The sequence below is a fragment of the Lactuca virosa genome, chromosome 7 (assembly GCF_052849685.1).
Source record: "Lactuca virosa cultivar CGN04683 chromosome 7, Lactuca_virosa_CGN04683_v6, whole genome shotgun sequence".
Classification (NCBI taxonomy): Eukaryota; Viridiplantae; Streptophyta; class Magnoliopsida; order Asterales; family Asteraceae; genus Lactuca; species Lactuca virosa.
Window position 1 is genome coordinate 131,181,867 of NC_136432.1, and position 19,398 is coordinate 131,201,264.

Below are 19,398 nucleotides of genomic sequence, written 5' to 3' on the forward strand. Positions count from 1 at the left end.
TTATTCTTTAAAATGGATATTTTGATTTTCAAATAAGCATAAATAAAATTTTTAAATGACTGTGAATTTGGGGATGTCACACTAGCCTCATTGCCTAAGTCATTCAACCAATTTGTGATGAACTTCATAATGAATGACTGGGAGAGGAGCATTAATGAGCTTCATAACATGCTCAAAAATGCTGAGGCAAACATCAAGAAATCTGGGAACAATCAAGTGTTGATGATCCGTGAGGGTCAAATCTCCAAGAAGAAAACCGGTAATAATACCGGTAAGGGGAAAGGCAAAGCTTCCAAGAAAGGAAAGGGAAAGGGTAAAGGGAAGCCTCCTTCCATTAACCCAACTCCTAAACCAAGCCTGCTGTTGACGTTGATTGCTTTCACTGCAATGAAAAGGGACACTGGAAGCGCAATTGTCCCAAATACCTAGAGGAACTTAAGAAGATTAAAGCCAACCAGGTTAGCACCTCAGGTATTTATGTGATTGAATTATATGGCACCTCAGGTTGGCACCTCAGGTATATATGTTTATTCCGTACTAAATAGTGTCACTTTGAAAGCAAGATATAATATGTGAAGTCAGACTCACTTCCTCTACAAACTTTTCTCGACCCACATCATGACGTGTCATCTTTCTCTCTCTCGTGATTTTCTTCTCCACTACTGTGACAACCCGGAACTGCCACCTTGTATACCTAGTCAACTCAACCAATGATAAACCCGTATCCGTTGTCTTCTAACACTGTTTAAGGGTTCATTTAAGCGTTCTAAGCTTGGGTACAGTCAAGGTTGAGGTTAGGAATGAGGCAACAAGTCGTATAGTGTCAAAACCGGACCATACACCCCTCTTGGAGGAGTGTGCGGCCACACACATGGGTGGACGGCCGTACACATGGGTGGACGGCCGTACACACCCCTCATGACCACACACCCACCCCTATATAAAGGGTAGACCCCTTTCCCTTCATTCATTTCACTCCTTGGCAGCACACTACTCCTTTTCTCTCAAGATTCTTCAACCGCAAACCCTCTCAAGGCCTAAAAAACGTGAGTTTTCCATCACCTAGCTTATCATACATGAAGGACCTATTGACCTAAGCCTTGAATCATCATGATTCTTCACTATTTGAAGGAGTACGGCCGCACACCTTCATAAGGTGGGCCGCACACTCTTAAAATACCCTCCAAAGTGAGAGTTTGACTTCCATATTCGAGTTGGACATGACCCTAGCTTTGCTACACCTTAGAATTGGCGTTTTGGACATCATCATGTAGGGTGTACGACCGCACACACCTGTGTACGGCCGCACACACCTGTGTACGGCCGCACACACCCTTGTGCGGTAGCACACTCCTTGTGTGCGGCAGCACACTCCTGTGTGCGACCACACACTCATCCTAGGGCAGCAAACCCACTTCTAGGACTCTTAACTTGCACTACAATTGAGTATAGACCTAGAACACTTCATGGATGCAAGTATGGACCTTGAAAACACCTCAAAGGCACCCTCCATCATGAGTGTACGGCCGCACACCCCTTGGGCCGCACACCCATGGCCGCACACACACTCAAGGTGGCCATACACTCCCCTCATGCAATCCTACAAGGTTCTAACACTTAGTGCAAGTAGTATCAAGTCCCTAGATTGGTTCCTCGTCATATCTAGTAGTGATATACCTTCATTTGACTCCTTTATGTATCATTGCATGTTAATTAGGATCAAATCATGTTCAAGGCTTCACTTGAACATCCGACATTCTGTATCGATCTTTCATTCAAATCGCCCGAGGTGAGTTCATACCCCTACATTTTCCGTGTTTTTAATGTTTTCAGGGGGGAATACAAGCCAAACTCAAAGTATTTTATTAAGTTTTAAACTTATTAATACAGTCCAACGATTTCCACGTTTAATAACACATTCGGATATTTTATCCCTTTTTGTAATATGTTGAGCATAAGGGAAGCCTTTATTTTGGAAATCTAACTTCATAGCTTTCAGAAAGGTTTTTACAAAGCATTTTCCATATCAATTCTAATAAACTATAATGGGTATAGTTTGGGATAAACCTCTAGGCAGTGTTTACCAAATCAGATTTCATGGATAAATATGTATTAACTATGGCAGATTTAGTTTATGTAATATATTTTCTCAGGAGTATAACGTACAATTATTCAAGGATAATTATTGTTTTATACTGTTTCTAGCTCGTAAACTAGATTATACAGAATTGTGAGGATCTACTTCAATACTGTACCCTTAGGTGTACAGGGATAAATCCTTTTAGTATAACCAGAGTCTCCTTCAGGGAGAGCGTGAGATTTGTGAATAGATCTATTCGGGACTGACAATCCCACACCTGAACTGCTAGCTACAGTTAGGCAGGCATGCCTGAGGTGAACAAATGTCATTTAGCTTAACGCCTGAAGAACGTTGTAAAGGTCTCTCGGTCATATCAAGCATGGTTATACGACTCGCAAATAAGTATAAACTAACTTTGGTTTACGGACTCTACTCTTCATTTGTTTTATTTTGAGTAATAAAACTACTTTCATATATATACTGATATTAATCAATGATTTCTAAACTTGCATCTCTACCTCTAGGACGGATAACCTGTTTTTAGGGAAAATATGGGATTTTCCCAGGATAACACCGGCATTTCTAAAACTGATGGTTTATTTTCTACTAATAGATACTCTTTCAAAACTGCTTTTCATAAGAAAATATGGGATTTTCTTGAGGAACACTTTTCAAAAGGATCAAAGAACATTTTCCACCAAAACTAAATGCTTATGAACTCACCAGCTTTATGCTGATATTCTTTCAAAACTGCTTGTATTCTCAGGGGATTAGTGGACAGATACTTCCAGGCTTTTGGAGAAGTCGGTGCGTTAGAGTCACGTCTTTCGATTTTACTTTTGTCGTGAACAAAACTATGTACTAAGACAATGTAAACCTTTTTCCTATATGTATTCAATGTTTGGTTGTGTTTACTATGCTTTCTATGACACAACTATTGTGATACTACGCATGACGTCAACCACCCCCGAACGTTTCTGCCGTTCCGGTTTGGGGGTGTGACAGATTGGTATCAGAGCTCTTGTTTATAGTGAACTAAGTATATCGAACCTTACATGGTATACAACTATAAACATTAAGGGGCCTAAGTGCTTTAAACTAAAAGTATACTTTCAAAATATAAGTATTTTTATAAAAAGTATACAAGTATATCTAAATACCTGAATCAGTGTCATAAGTAGAACAAAATAAAAGTATTTGGATGTTGGACATCGCGGTTAAACCTGGGCAGTTATGTAATCATGTCTAGGGTCAATATAGCCTGATCAACTATATTCATTCGAGACATGACCAACATGTGCTTGGGAGTGACTATGGTGTTGCAGCAAGCCTAAAACTTACCTAGATACCATAAGAGTTCTAGAATCAAACATAAGGGTTAAAATACTATAGGAGTATTTTAGGATGCTATAACGACCGAACCGGAAACTTACCCAAAAATCCATTCTTCAAGACTTAATCATGTAACTATAATACATTGGAGTTTTATAGATTCGATGCCTATTAACTATCCCTTTACCATCACCCCGCGTAGATAGCATGGCTAGATTCCATCTTCCTGGCGACCCGTACTTTCCCAACCAAGGAGATGATGGATGGATCGAGACGGAGCCAGAAGGAAACCATGAAATTCCTTCGGACGATGACTTCGCCGAACCATTTCCTGAAGAGACTGACTCAGAACCCGAAGTCGAGAACCTACCTCAAGTAGCCCCGGTACCAAATCCTAACCCCCGACTTGAGTTCGAAGGCCCAACGCCTATGTGGGTCGGAAGACTGGATAGGTGGAGTCACGAACAAGGCCAACCCTGCCCGTACGATGGGGATCGTCGCTTCTACAATGTGAACGAGGGAGGCTCCGCAGACAGAACCCTTCCAATCATAGTCCGCCGAGTGGCCCCCAACGTTAAACTAAACGTGGCGGCCATTCAGCGAACTGTGGAGCTTGAGGCAGACTCGGATGCCAACACAAACCACATTCGTAATCTTGAAGTTGCTCATGGGAGAACTATGAGGGACAATGAAGCTTTGCAACGAGAGCTAGCTACCACTCGAGCTGAGGTCATAGAGCTCCGAGCACGCCAGTTAGTATACGAGAGTCGCCTGCTTGACATGGAGCGCCAGTTGGCTAACTTAAGGATCCGTTCGAGGAGTGTCCGTCGCCAGTAGGAAATATTCTACTCATCCTTCCATTCGTGTAAAGAATAGCTTTCATACCTATGCTCTAAGTAACTATTTTCCTTGTAGACATTCTTGTCTTGCAAGTACTGATTCACTAGTTCTTTATGTTGTCAAATTGTTCCTCTGATGGTATGTTGTAGACCCAGTCCTAAGTCAAATTTTCTGAACTCTGTGTAATATCAATACCAACAATAATGACAACAATCATATTTCAGTTAAAGATTATCATTGTCAAAAGTATACCTTGGATCAGTAGCACGCAAATTAAGCAACTTTATCAAAGTCACACCACCGTTTCGTCTTAAAAGCATGTGTCATAGGAAGTACTCTTACCTTAAGACGATCATTCATTTTCCACTTCGATATCATATCAGTCTCCATAAAAAGCTACGATGTCATAATTGGCATAAGATGGTTGAGCCCCAAATCGTGCTGATGTCCTTTGCTTCAAGAGGGCGATACGTCTCAATCTTTCCCTCTGACGAAGTCCTCACTAGTTATAGTGACAAAATTTGTTCGAACCTTCGTATCATTTCCTACGCCAGAGCCCAGAAGTATCTGCAAAAAGGGATGCCATGCATTCCTGGCTCATGTTGCCAATAAGACGCAAAAAGTTAAAGACCTTGAGAGCATCTCCGAAGCCTGCAACTTTCCTGATGCCTACCCCAAAGACATTCCAGGAAACTCCTTCCGAGTGTCAAGTTGAATCCCGTATCGACTTGATCCCTGGAACTACCCTTATAGCTAAATCTCCATATCGTCGAGAGCCGACGAAAATGTAAGAGTTACCTAGCCAGCTCAATGAGCAGAGCAACCAGGAGTTCGTAAATTTATTGATGTGAATCCTATTGTGCTCAGACCTTTTCTATTCTTGCTAAGACCACATCATGAGGATGTGGGTCGAATCAATGAGAGTTAAATAGCAAAACGGGAAATCCCAACGCATAGATAAACATTTAGGATACATCCAGAGGCAACCATTGTTGCTTACAGACTTCTTTTCTTGACATGTGGCAGATCATGCCTCCGAAGAAACGTAACCAACCCACCGGTAAGACACCAATCCTCCAGATGGACTCAGCTACGTTCCAAGCTACTGTCACAGCAGCCGTAGCAGCCGCCCTAGCTGTTCTTAACGCTAACAACCCAAATGGGAATGGGAACAGTTTCCACACCTCGAACTGTAGCAGCACACCAGGAAACCAACAAGGGATTATCTAGGAGGGAACTCCAACTCTCAAACCTAAGAGCGCCAAACGAAAATTTTGGAACAAGAGGGAGCAGAAGTTGTCTCAGAAACTTGCCAAGAGACAACAACCCGTGATAACTCTTACAACCACAACATCCGCCAAACCAGTGCCAACGCCAGTGCGACGATATGCTGGAAAACTTCCAAATTGCGAGGAATGCAACTTTCACCACGTAGGAAAATGCTGTGAATCGCAATGTAAGAACTGCAACAGGCAAGGACACACCACTCGTTACTGCAGAGCACCGGCACAGCCAAACGCCTCGATTACTGGTGTAAAGATGGGTCAGGTTTGCTACAATTGTGGCGAACCAGGACATTTCGAAAGAAATTGTCCAAGGGCTAAGGATGGCCAGGAAGCTCGCTTCGTAAAGACCCCGACTCAACACATCACTTCCACTACCGACGCTAGCATAGTTCAAGTGTGCAGTACATGTGGCGAAATGGGACACTTCAAAATAGACTGCCCAACAGAAAAGAACAATGAGGAAACAGGAGGAGTCTGACCTCAGGGAATGAGGAAGCATCAAAGAACCCTGCTATGTTTTGGTACGTTTTCGAAAACCCCTATAATTGCTCATAATCGTGATTATTTCCTCGTCCAAATTAAATCACGACGTTCTTATAAGATTTAAAGCCCCAATGAGTAAATTATAACAGCTTAGTGAATACGCTAGGGTCAGTTGTAATTATACACGGCTTGTGTACACCAAACGATCGTAAAGAGATCTAGTAAGAACCATTTCATGAAAGTTCATAGTTTCAAAACATCAGAACCCTCGTGTTAGTAGTACCTGTTAACTTCGAGTCAAACACAGAAAACACCAGAGACATTCACCCAGGGGCATCAATGTCCTAACAAAACGATCCTTTCAAACTAGATGCGAACTTCGAAAATTCATCTCTCTTCGAAACCCGAAGGTATTCATGCGAAGAGTATGAATCAGAACCAGCGGATACAATAGTGAAGATCCCCTGAAACATATGGCGAGAGGCCGAATAAAAGGAGGAGAGACTCACCTGTGTCTACCTTCGAGAAGTAATCTGTTTTCATGGGATACCTGTAATCATTGCCTCCGACCGGGTTAGCAAGTTTACCTCGAGAACTTAGCAACGTACATCCCGTCTTTCATGTGTCGAACCTAAATAAGTGTCTGTCCGATGAGACACTTGCGATTCCCCTCGACAATATCGAGTTAAACGAGAGTCTACACTTCGTGTAGGAATCATTTGAACTCATGGACCAGGAAGTCCAGCGCACGAAACGAACGTCGTACCCGGATAGTTAAGGTTGTAACGCCCGGGTTTCGGGGCTAAGCATTTTTAGATGATGTAATAGTCTAGGTCAACTATTGTAACTCATTTTGAAGTAATAAAGATGAATTACTTGAGTATTTTGTGAATTATGTGTGTTTGTGTGCTTATAACTTAATTATAAATATATAATTAATAAATAATAGAAATAAGCGTTAAAATTAAAATGTGAGATAAGCCCGATATCTTTACATAAAGTTGTAGTGGTCGAAACAAGAATTCCGGGGATATAAAGAATGCCGAAATCCGAGTTATAACGAAGAAGTTATGACCCGTCGAAGTTTCGTGATGAAACCGGCACGGCACCGGGAAGCGTAAATAGTGAAATTTCGATAGAGCGACCTTTAGCCTTAGTGATCTAAATGAAAGTCGTGGAAAACGTTAAACCGAGAGCGTCCATGAAAAGAACGCCCAAATCTAACTTCGTATGAAGAAGTTATGATTTTTCGAAGTTTCGGCTTAGCAGTGTACAACCCGAAGTTCGAATATTAGATCGAGCGGTTTTTAGCCGACACAACATAAACAAGAATTGAAGATCTCATAAATAGTAGCGCATCGATAAAAAGACAGATGAAAACGGACGTCGGATGAAGAAGTTATGAATTTTTAACGGACCAATCCTGTCCCGGCCTGTTAAAAATATAAATTTAAAATAAAGTCAAAATTAGCCGACGGAGTCTAAACGAAAGTTGTAGAGTACGTTCCCGTCTACGTGTGGATATAAAGAACGTCGAAAACAGAGCTCGTATGCGAAGGATACGTATTTTTAAAGTTTAGACTCGAATTTGCAAAGCCTGTTGCTCGATTGATGACGTGGCAAGATCACAGCCGTCGCTTGCGGCCCATGGTCTCGCTTCAGATGGAGGACACGCCACCCCTCGCTTACCCCCCGCGTCCGAAGCTGGGTACGCCCGACGTACCTTTAGCCTTATCCCTTCCGAGTCCGATGTGCGAGCCAGCTGGTGCGAAGCTGGCACCCTATCCGGAGTTACGCCCCGCGTAAGCCAAGGACTACGCCCAGCGTACGTCCGAGGCTGGCGCCTATAAAAGGGCTGCGAAGGCTGCCAAGGAAGTCTCCCTGGGGAAGACTTTGAGCCCCAATGAGCCCCTGCAACTAAGATGGGCAGAATTTTTAGTATAATTCAAGCGCAAGTACTGCTCAGCCCAAAACCTTCTCGAGCTAGAGAACCAGTTCCTAACCCTGAAGAAGGGAAGCATTTCAATCGATGAATACACAAACAACTTCACAGAGAAGATGGAGTTTGCCTTGCGTCTTGTTCTGGATGAGCTGACGAAAATCGACAAGTACGCAAAGGGACTTCCATGGGAGTACGCGGTGCCAGTGCGTCAGGCACCTACTCTGGAGGCAGCTATCTGGGCTGCCAAGTCTGTGGAGGATATGATTAAGGGAAGAGCTGCCAGCAAGGTTGAGGTTGGCGAGAAGAGAAAATTTGAGGGGTCTGCTAAACCCAACAATAAGAAGAGCAAGTTCAGTTCCAATAAGTTTGGAGGAGGAGGGAACGAAGCAAAATGGTGCGAGAAGTGCAAGAAGAAGCACTCGGGAAAATGTAGCGAGGAAGTGACCTGCTACAAGTGTGGGAAAACGGGGCACTATGCCAATGAGTGCGCCATCAACAAGAGGGTGTGCTACGAGTGGCGTGAAGAAGGGCATATTGCTAAGGATTGCCCAAAGAAGAAAGACACGGCAAGTCCCAACATTCCACCGAAGCCGAAGGCGAGAGCCTTCTAGATGACGCTCGAGGCTGCAAAGGAGGCAGCAGACGTCGCTTCAGGTACCTTTCTTGTAAATGTTTGCCTGCCAATATACTGTTTGATTCCGGAGCCAACTACTCCTTTGTGTCGCATAAATTTGGTGGGAAATTAGCATTGCCTGTAGAAAAACTTGATAATGCCCTAATTGTGGAAGTTGCCAGTGGCAAGTTCGTACCAGTTAGTAACCGTATTAAGAACATCGTCATCGACCTAAATGGAAACGAATTCCACGAAGAGCTATTACCCATAGAGTTGAACGGTTTCGATATCATTTTGGGTATGGATTCGCTTAGCGCCAACGATGCTGAGATTCAATGCCGAAAGAAGATAGTAAGGGTAAACCCACCCGGAAAAGAGTCATTTATGGTGTACGGGGACAAATGCTGAGTGAATTCTGGAATCATCTCCCTGATGAAAGCCAGAAAATGTTTGTCCAAGGGATGTGCATCATACTTGGCATTCGTAATCGATGCTAAGAAGGAAAAGAAAGAGGTGCAGAATATACCGGTTGTGTGTGATTATTCGGAAGTCTTTCCCGAAGATCTTCCCGGATTACCACCTGATAGACAAGTGGAGTTTCGGATAGACTTGTTTCCAGGAACAACACCTATAGCAAAGGCACCTTACCGATTAGCATCGACGGAGATGAAGGAGCTTATGACGCAACTTCAGGAGCTGTTGGACAACGGTTTCATTTGACCTAGTTCATCACCCTGGGGAGCTCCGGTGCTGTTCGTGAAGAAGAAAGACGGGAGCATGAGAATGTGCATAGACTACAGAGAGCTGAACAAGGCAACGGTAAAGAACAAGTACCATTTGCCAAGGATTGATGACCTATTCGATCAGCTACAAGGTTCGAGCTACTTCTCAAAGATCGATCTTAGGTCAGGGTATAATCAGTTGAAAGTGAGAGATCAGGATATTGAGAAGACTGCATTCAGAACGAGATATGGACACTACGAGTTCTTGGTGATGTCGTTTGGACTAACCAATGCTCCAGCAGCATTCATGGATTTGATGAACAGGGTTTGTAAACCATTCCTCGATAAATCTGTGATAGTGTTCATCGACGACATTCTGATCTACTCAAAAAGCCAGGAGGAGCATGACAAGCATCTACGAGAGGTGTTGGAGGTATTGAAGAAGGAGAAGTTGTATGCAAAGTTCTCCAAGTGTGATTTTTGGATCCGAGAAGTCCAATTCTTGGGTCATGTGGTTAACCAGGAGGGAATAATGGTTGACCCAACAAAAATCAAAGTTGTAATGAAGTGGGAACGTCCAAAGAGTCCCACTGAGATTCGAAGCTTTCTAGGATTAGCCGGATATTACCGAAGATTTATCCAAGGGTTTTCTTCGATAGCTGCTCCATTAACAGCTTTGACCCATAAAGGAGCTACATATACGTTGAGTGAGAAACACGAAGAGGCATTCAAGAAGCTAAAGAAGAAGTTTTGCGAAGCACCGATTCTTTCTCTACCCGATGGAGTTGAAGACTTTGCGGTGTATAGCGATGCGTCGGGAGTCGGGTTGGTGTTCTGACCCAAAGAGAAAAGGTGATAGCATATGCCTCTCGACAATTGAAAGAGCACGAAAAGAACTACCCCACTCATGATTTGGAGTTGGCAGCGGTAGTATTTGCCTTGAAAATATGGAGGCATTACCTCTATGGCACGAAGTGCAAACTTTTCACTGATCATAAGAGTCTCCAGTATCTCTTTAATCAGAAGGAGTTGAATATGAGGCAACGACGTTGGCTGGAATTACTCAAGGACTACGACTGTGAGATACTTTACCACCCTGGTAAAGCAAATTTTGTCGCTGACGCTCTCAGTCGAAAAGTCAATCTTGAAAGGAAAAGGCCAAGAGCATTGAGAATTGAACTCGTCTCGACGATTGTGGAAAGTATCAAGAAAGCTCAAGAAGAAGCTACAGAAAAGAATGACCGAAAAGAAGAACGTTTGGGAAAAACGTCGGTGTTCGGTACAAACCGTCAATGACTAAAGGTATTCCAAGATCGGATTTGGGTACCTAAGACGGGAGGAATAAGAGATCTTCTAATGGATGAAGCGCACAAGACCATGTACTCAATTCATCCCGGCAGCACAAAAATGTATAGGGACCTAAAACCCTACTACTGGTGGCCGACGATGAAGCTCGATGTTGCAAAGTATGTGGCCGGGTGTGTAACTTGTGCAAGAGTTAAGGCACAACATCAGAAACCGTATGAGAGTTTAGAACCCTTACCTGTACCCATGGGTAAATGGGAAGACATCACCATGGATTTTGTGACTAAACTACCCAGGACGAAGAGCAGTCACGACATGATTTGGGTGGTCGTGGATCGTTTCACTAAGAGTGCACACTTCATAGCAGCCAACGAAAGGTGGTTTATGGATAAGCTTGCAAATGCTTACGTGAAGGAAATTGTGAGACTTCACGGTGTTCCTCTAACGATTGTATCCGATCGTGATAGTCGTTTCACGTCGAGATTTTGGAGGAGTCTACAAGAGGAACTGGGTACGAAGTTGTGTCTGAGTACAACTTACCATCCGCAGACTGATGGTCAGAGCGAAAGAACGATTCAAACGCTTGAAGATATGCTGAGAGCATGTACCCTTGAGTTCGAAGGTAACTGGGAGGAGCACTTACCTTAGGTAGAGTTTTCCTACAACAATAGTTTCCACTCGAGCATCAAGATGGCACCCTATCAAGCCTTGTACGGACAGAAGTGTCGTACGCTGTCTTGTTGGCTTGAGGCTGGGGAAAAGCAGTTTATGGGCCCCGAGATAGTCCATGAGACTGCTGAAAAGTTGAAAGTAACCAGGGAGAGGATGTTAGCAGCTCAGGATCGTCAGAAGAGCTATGCTGACAAGAAAAGACGACCGATGACCTTCAAAGTTGGGGATTCGGTGTTGCTTAAAGTCTCACCGTGGAAGGGACTTATAAGATTCGGGAAACGAGGAAAGTTGAGTCCAAGGTTTATTGGACCGTTCAAAGTTCTTCGGAAGATTGGAAATCAAGCCTACAAGCTCGAATTACCCGAAGAACTATATGGTATTCATAACACTTTCCATGTGTGTTATTTGAGGAAGTTCACGGGAGAAGTTCCCGACATAATTCCAATCTCAGAGTTAAGAATGGATGAGAATAAGAGGCTGATCGAAGAGCCCGAGGCAATCGTTGACCGTAAGACTAAGAAGTTACGAAGCAAGATGGTCGACTTAGTGCTAGTCCGATGGAAACATTCGAATGGGTCGAATCTCACTTGGGAAACAAAAAGTGACATAATGAGTCGCTATCCACAACTGTTTGCTGATGCATGATTCCGGGACGGAATCATCCTAAGGGGGAGAGAAGTGTAACGCCCGGGTTTCGGGGCTAAGCATTTTTAGATGATGTAATAGTCCAGGTCAACTATTGTAACTCATTTTGAAGTAATAAAGATGAATTACTTGAGTATTATGTGAATTATGTGTGTTTGTGTGCTTATTACTTAATTATAAAGATATAATTAATAAAGAATAAAAATAAGCGTTAAAATTAAAGTTAAGATAAGCCCGATATCTTTACATAAAGTTGTAGTGGTCGAAACAAGGATTCCGGGGATATAAAGAACGCCGAAATCCGAGTTATAACGAAGAAGTTATGACCCGTCGAAGTTTCGTAATGAAACCGGCACGGCATCGGGAAGCGTAAATAGTGAAATTTCGATAGAGCAACCTTTAGCCTTAGCGATCTAAACAAAAGTTGTGGAAAACGTTAAACCGAGAGCGTCCATGAAAAGAACGCCCAAATCTGACTTCGTATGAAGAAGTTATGATTTTTCGAAGTTTCAGCTTAGCAGTGTACAGCCCGAAGTTCGAATATTAGATCGAGCGGTTTTTAGCAGACACAACCTAAACGAGAATCGAAGATCTCGTAAATAGTAGCACATCGATAAAGAGACAGACGAAAACGGACGTCGGATGAAGAAGTTATGAATTTTTAACGGACCAATCCTGTCCCGGCCTGTTAAAAATATAAATTTAAAATAAAGTCAAAATTAGCCGACGGAGTCTAAACAAAAGTTGTAGAGTACGTTCCCGCCTACGCCTGGATATAAAGAACGTCGAAAACGGAGCTCGTATGCGAAAGATACGAATTTTTAAAGTTTGGACTCGAATTTGCGAAGCCTTTTGCTCGATTGATGACGTGGCAAGATCATAGCCGTCGCTTGCGGCCCACAGTATCGCTTCGGATGAAGGACACGCCACCCCTCGCTTACGCCCCGCGTCCGAAGCTGGGTACGCCCGATGTACCTTTAGTCTTATCCCTTCCGAGTCCGATGTGCGAGCCAGCTGGTGCGAAGCTGGCACCCTATCCGAAGTTACGCCCCGCGTAAGCCAAGGACTACGCCCAACGTACGTCCGAGGCTGGCGCCTATAAAAGGGATGCGAAGGCTGCCAAGGAAATCACACCAAAACTCATTCTTTCTCTCACTACTTTCTCTCTCTAACCCATTTTAACCCCCATAAAGCCTAGGTGAACCCCCTAGCACCCAAAGGAAGCCCCGAGGCTCCCGGAGTCCCGAGAAAAAGGGTCTTTCGGTTCGGAAACGCAACTCCAAACGAAGCCCGATTTTCTTTTAAAATCCGCTGTAAGTGAGCTACGCCTATGAAATTTTAATATAGCTTTTAAATAATTATAGTAACATTATTAGGACCTTAAAAATAATTATTTGGGTTATTATTATGAGTTATATAGAGTGTTGTTTAACACTTATATAATAATAATAATAATAGCTAGACGATTAATTAGTCGCGGTTAACGTTAGACTAAACCCTAGTGGAATTGATACTAGGTTTTGTCGAGGGAAAATTATTTTGAGATAACGAAGCGCTGTTCAAGTGCAGAGTCACCACATTTCAGGTGAGTGCATAGTTACTTTCAGCTTACACATAGATATGAAGTATTTTATATAAATTACGTGCTGTGTGTGCATATTATCTGTATACTTGCTATCTATGCTGGATGAACGATTTTATACACGTTTTAAATGATTTAAACTGTATATGTATTTTATATCTACAAAATGTGTTGGGTAAAACATGGGTAGATGTAATAGTTGCTGTGTGACAAAATAAAATAATGAGAGGCCTCGTTATAGATGTTATTGATGATCCAATCATCTAGCGGAGTATAGATGACGACCACAGACTATTCTAGACAGTCCAGTGGAACGCTAGCAGGCTCGCAACCTGTAGGTGTTTATTTGAACTGTGTGCTCACCAGCAGTACTCCATCCCCCACATGGTTGCTTTATTTGACATGAATTGTTGAGGAACCCCCGAAGCATGTGTTGTCACCCCGATGAAAGTCCTTAGACTAGGTCCCTTGTGTTAGATGTTTTAGGGACGTAAAGTGAGGATAACGGGAACGGGTAATCGGGTTTGTTTGGTTTGATAAAGTTAATAAACTTATTTATTGTTGGTTGAAAACCCTATGTACTCACCAGGTTTCCCAACCTGACCCACTCAGTTTATTTATATCATAGGTGTTGATATGAAGTCACATTACACTGAGAGATTAAGGAGATATAAATCACTAGTGATAATGAATGTAAGTTCTGTTTATACTTATGTTTCTGTATTGACGATGACATCCTAAATGTTTTAAAATGAATAAAAAATACTTTTCTTCGGAAATGCTTTGATAACGTATTTATCATGTTTTACTGGGAACAAATTCCGTAACATTTTTATTAAAAAAAGTACTCTGATTTTTATAAAACATAAACAAAATCGGTCTTTTCTGGCCGTGAAAATGGGGATGTCACAACATGCTTTTGGGACACTTAAACGGAAACCATTAACGACTAACGGCGATAGGGACTAACCGTGTAAGGAAATGGAAACACAGGGACAATCTGAGTTAAGTTTTAAAAATAGGGACTAAACGTGCTTTTTAGTACCTAACCAAGGGACGATTCGTGTAATTTACTCTAATAATAATAATAGTATGATTTGTGAAGCAATTTGATACATACATGTCATAGACACTAGGGATGAAAGTGGGTCCAAACTCGGACCTGATGGACTCGGACCCGAAAAACCCCGAACCAGTTAACGAAATTTTTTAGAACCGGAAACAGGACCGGTATATAGGAACCGATTCCGGTTCTGTTTCGGGTACGGTACCGGATAAAAGTGGGTCTAGAACCGAAAAACCCGGAAACATCGAAGTGGGTAGGTTGGAACCGGATAAAGTGGGTTTGGAACCGGAAAACCAGAAAAAACCGGATTTTTTTGGCAATTACTTACTACTTAGTATTACAGGTTCACAACAGTTGTATCACCAGGCTCCCAAGCCTGACCCACTCAGTTTCTTGTATTACAGGTAGTGGCGCATGAGCATAGATGTTTGGATGAGATATAGGGGATTATAGGCCTGTAAATACGAAATAATGTAGTAAGGCTTATGTTGTACTGTTTATGCTTTTGATTTGTATCGAACATGACATCCCGAGTCTTTTAATGAAATACATTTCTTTGGAAATGCTTTTGATAAATCTTTCTCATATTTTGTTTTGGGACAAATTCCGCAACACTTTTATTTAAAATGTTACTCTGATTTTCAAACAAGCATAAACAAAATCGGTCTTTTATGGCCGTGAAAATGGGGATGTCACAAAGGTTCACTGGGATACCAAATGAGAACTTGAAATCACTTAGGAAGCACGAGAATCCAAGGAAACCGAAGTACCCCCATCTTTTCTAGGTCCACGAATTGTATCTTTATTCTTGAATTTCGGGACGAAATTCCCTCTAACGGGAGGATGATGTGACAACCCGGAACTGCCAACTTGTATACCTAGTCAACTCAACCAATGTTAAACCCGTATCCGTTGTCTTCTAACACTGTTTAAGGGTTCATTTAAGTGTTCTAAGCTTGGGTACAGTCAAGGTTGAGGTTAGGAATGAGGCAACAAGTCGTATAGTGTCAAAACCGAACCATACACCCCTCTTGGAGGAGTGTGCGGCCGCACACATGGGTGTACGGCCGTACACACCCCTCATGACCACACACCCACCCCTATATAAAGGGTAGACCCCTTTCCCTTCATTCCTTTCACTCCTTGGCAGCACACTACTCCTTTTCTCTCAAGATTCTTCAACCGCAAACCCTCTCAATGCCTAAAAAACGTGAGTTTTCCATCACCTAGCTTATCATACATGAAGGACCTATTGACCTAAGCCTTGAATCATCATGATTCTTCACTCTTTGAAGGAGTACGACCGCACACCTTCATAAGGTGGGCCGCACACTCTTAAAATACCCTCCAAAGTGAGAGTTTGACTTCCATATTCGAGTTGGACATGACCCTAGCTTTGCTACACCTTAGAATTGGCGTTTTGGACATCATAATGTAGGGTGTACGACCGCACACACCTGTGTACGGCCGCACACACCCTTGTGTGGTAGCACACTCCTTGTGTGCGGCACCACACTCCCGTGTGCGACCACACACTCATCCTAGGGCCACAAACCCACTTCTAGGACTCTTAACTTGCACTACAATTGAGTATAGACCTAGAACACTTCATGGATGCAAGTATGGACCTTGAAAACACCTCAAAGGCACCCTCCATCATGAGTGTACGGCCGCACACCCCTTGGGCCGCACACCCATGGCCGCACACACACTCAAGGTGGCCATACACTCCCCTCATGCAATCCTACAAGGTTCTAACACTTAGTGCAAGTAGTATTAAGTCCCTAGAGTGGTTCCTCGTCATATCTAGTAGTGATATACCTTCATTTGACTCCTTTATGTATCACTGCATGTTAATTAGGATCAACTCGTGTTCAAGGCTTCACTTGAACATCCGACATTCCGTATCGATCTTTCATTCAAATCGCCCGAGGTGAGTTCATACCCCTACATTTTCCGTGTTTTTAATGTTTTCAGGGGGGAATACAAGCCAAACTCAAAGTATTTTATTAAGTTTTAAACTTATTAATACAGTCCAACGATTTCCACGTTTAATAACACATTCGGATATTTTATCCCTTTTTGTAATATGTTGAGCATAAGGGAAGCCTTTATTTTGGAAATCTAACTTCATAGCTTTCAGAAAGGTTTTTACAAAGCATTTTCCATATCAATTCTAATAAACTATAATGGGTATAGTTTGGGATAAACCTCTAGGCAGTGTTTACCAAATCAGATTTCATGGATAAATATGTATTAACTATGGCAGATTTAGTTTATGTAATATATTTTCTCAGGAGTATAACGTACAATTATTCAAGGATAATTATTGTTTTATACTGTTTCTAGCTCGTAAACTAGATTATACAGAATTGTGAGGCTCTACTTCAATACTGTACCCTTAGGTGTACAGGGATAAATCCTTTTAGTATAACCAGACTCTCCTTCAGGGAGAGCGTGAGATTTGTGAATAGATCTATTCGGGACTGACAATCCCACACCTGAACTGCTAGCTACAGTTAGGCAGGCATGCCTGAGGTGAACAAATGTCATTTAGCTTAACGCCTGAAGAACGTTGTAAAGGTCTCTCGGTCATATCAAGCATGGTTATACGACTCGCAAATAAGTATAAACTAACTTTGGTTTACGGACTCTATTCTTCATTTGTTTTATTTTGAGTAATAAAACTACTTTCATATATATACTGATATTAATCAATGATTTCTAAACTTGCATCTCTACCTCTAGGACGGATAACCTGTTTTTAGGGAAAATATGGGATTTTCCCAGGATAACACCGGCATTTCTAAAACTGATGGTTTATTTTCTACTAATAGATACTCTTTCAAAAATGCTTTTCATAAGAAAATATGGGATTTTCTTGAGGAACACTTTTCAAAAGGATCAAAGAACATTTTCCACCAAAACTAAATGCTTATGAACTCACCAGATTTATGCTGATATTCTTTCAAAACTGCTTGTATTCTCAGGGGATTAGTGGACAGATACTTCTAGGCTTTTGGAGAAGTCGGCGCGTTAGAGTCACGTCTTTCGATTTTACTTTTGTCATGAACAAAAATATGTACTAAGACAATGTAAACCCTTTTCCTATATGTATTCAATGTTTGGTTGTGTTTACTATGCTTGCTATGATACAACTGTTGTGATACTACGCATGACGTCAACCACCCCTGAAAGTTTCCGCCGTTCCGATTTGGGGGTGTGACAACTACCACCTGTCAGTGAAGCTTTGTTAGATAAACATAAGAAAGTTAACAATATATGTAATGATAGTAACATTTATTCCTTAAATTTAAACTTAACCTGAGTTGGTATTCCTGCATGGTCCATTCCAGGCATCCATAAGGTATTGTATGCTGACATTCTCCTCCAACGAGTAATCGTATCCTACAATGATAATCAATATCAAATAAAATTGAAAAAAGGAAAGAATTGTAAAATTCATTAAAGATTCATGAAACCTCGATAGCAACAGCTAAAGCATGACCAGTATGTAGAGCTCCAGTCACATTAGGAGGTGGAAGAACCTGCATTTACACATAAACAGGACATCCATAACCAAATTACATTAATCAATAGCTTTATACAACAAGCCACAATCCCAAAACCAATCTGTCTAAAAAGATCTACAGAAAGTAGAAACATCATTGTTTATGAATATTTATGGAAACTTACGAAATAGCAGAGAAAATCAGAAGTTAAGTGCTAGAGACTCACAATAGTGAAAGGAGGTTTAGACCTGCTGGAATCTGCCTCAAAGAAACCTGACTGCTCCCACCATGCATACCATCTAGCAATGAGTAATTTAAAAATAAGGAATAAGATTGTTGATAAAAACAAGTATTGTCAATGTAATTTTTGAGCTAAATGATGTTATAAAAGAAAAGGAACTCATAGAAAAACTAACGATTTCTCCACTAGAACATGAGAAAATTGCTTTGCCATTTGTTGAGAAAGTTTTTTTCTTATCACCAGAAGGTGTTTCTGGATCTATATAGTCTTCTGGATTCTCCTCACTTGCATCTGCCCGTACTGTTTTCTTCTTATTGGCTTTTGAGATAGAAAAGCCCTTGTTGTGCCTTAAATGTGTATCAATTAAATCAATTGATCATTAAACTAATATTATTAGAAATTCAGTAAAGTAAGATACTATACTACTTAACAATCTAAGATTACCTTAAGTTTGGTTGCTTCCGCTTTTTGTGCAGCCTTCAACCTTTTCATTTCTTTCTCTTTTGCCTGCCCACCAATGAAAAAGAAAATGAACTGGAGTTCCTACTCCATACAAAGTTAATATCAGAAAGCCTAAGTAGAATCGAGTGGAGTTGAAAACGTAAAAGGAGATACCTTCTCTTCTTTCTTCTTCTTCCTCTCAAGTTCCTCCTCTGAAAGAGGCACATCCGGATTTGTGTTTGTCATGCTGGTGGTTGCGGTGGAACTTATAGTAGTTTCTCCTCCTGAAAATCTAATTTGCGTTCTCTTTGCCCTGACGTTTTTATCGTATTAGCCTAAAACATATATGGGATACTTTCTAACAACAAAATCGATTTGAATCTAATCATTCCTAAGAAAAACCAGCTGAGCAAATAAGCATTCATACAAACAAGTAATACATCTCATAGTAGAACGCTCAATCTTACAACTATTTACTCATCGATTATGCATTTGAATAGAGTTCTAAAAAAGAAATCAAACTCAAAAGCATGTGCTCGCATATATTGCATGTCATATCTATTTTATATCGAAAGAGAGAAGAATGTTTTACCGATCGTAACATAAGAAGCTGGTCGGCCTTATAAAACTGAAAAG

The 19,398-nt window shown here is 41.6% G+C and overlaps 1 protein-coding gene across 1 annotated transcript in view; it reads right to left on the reverse strand.

The window, feature by feature from the left end:
- LOC145126177 (valine--tRNA ligase, mitochondrial 1-like) overlaps positions 1 to 19,034 on the reverse strand; it is a 55,348-nt gene extending 36,314 nt beyond the window's left edge. Inside the window, exon 1 of the mRNA XM_079061581.1 lies at positions 18,937 to 19,034. Coding sequence (XP_078917707.1) covers positions 18,937 to 19,008 — 72 coding nt within the window. The 5' untranslated portion in view covers positions 19,009 to 19,034. The remainder of the gene's footprint in view (positions 1 to 18,936) is intronic.
- Between the last annotated feature and the right edge of the window lie 364 nt (positions 19,035 to 19,398).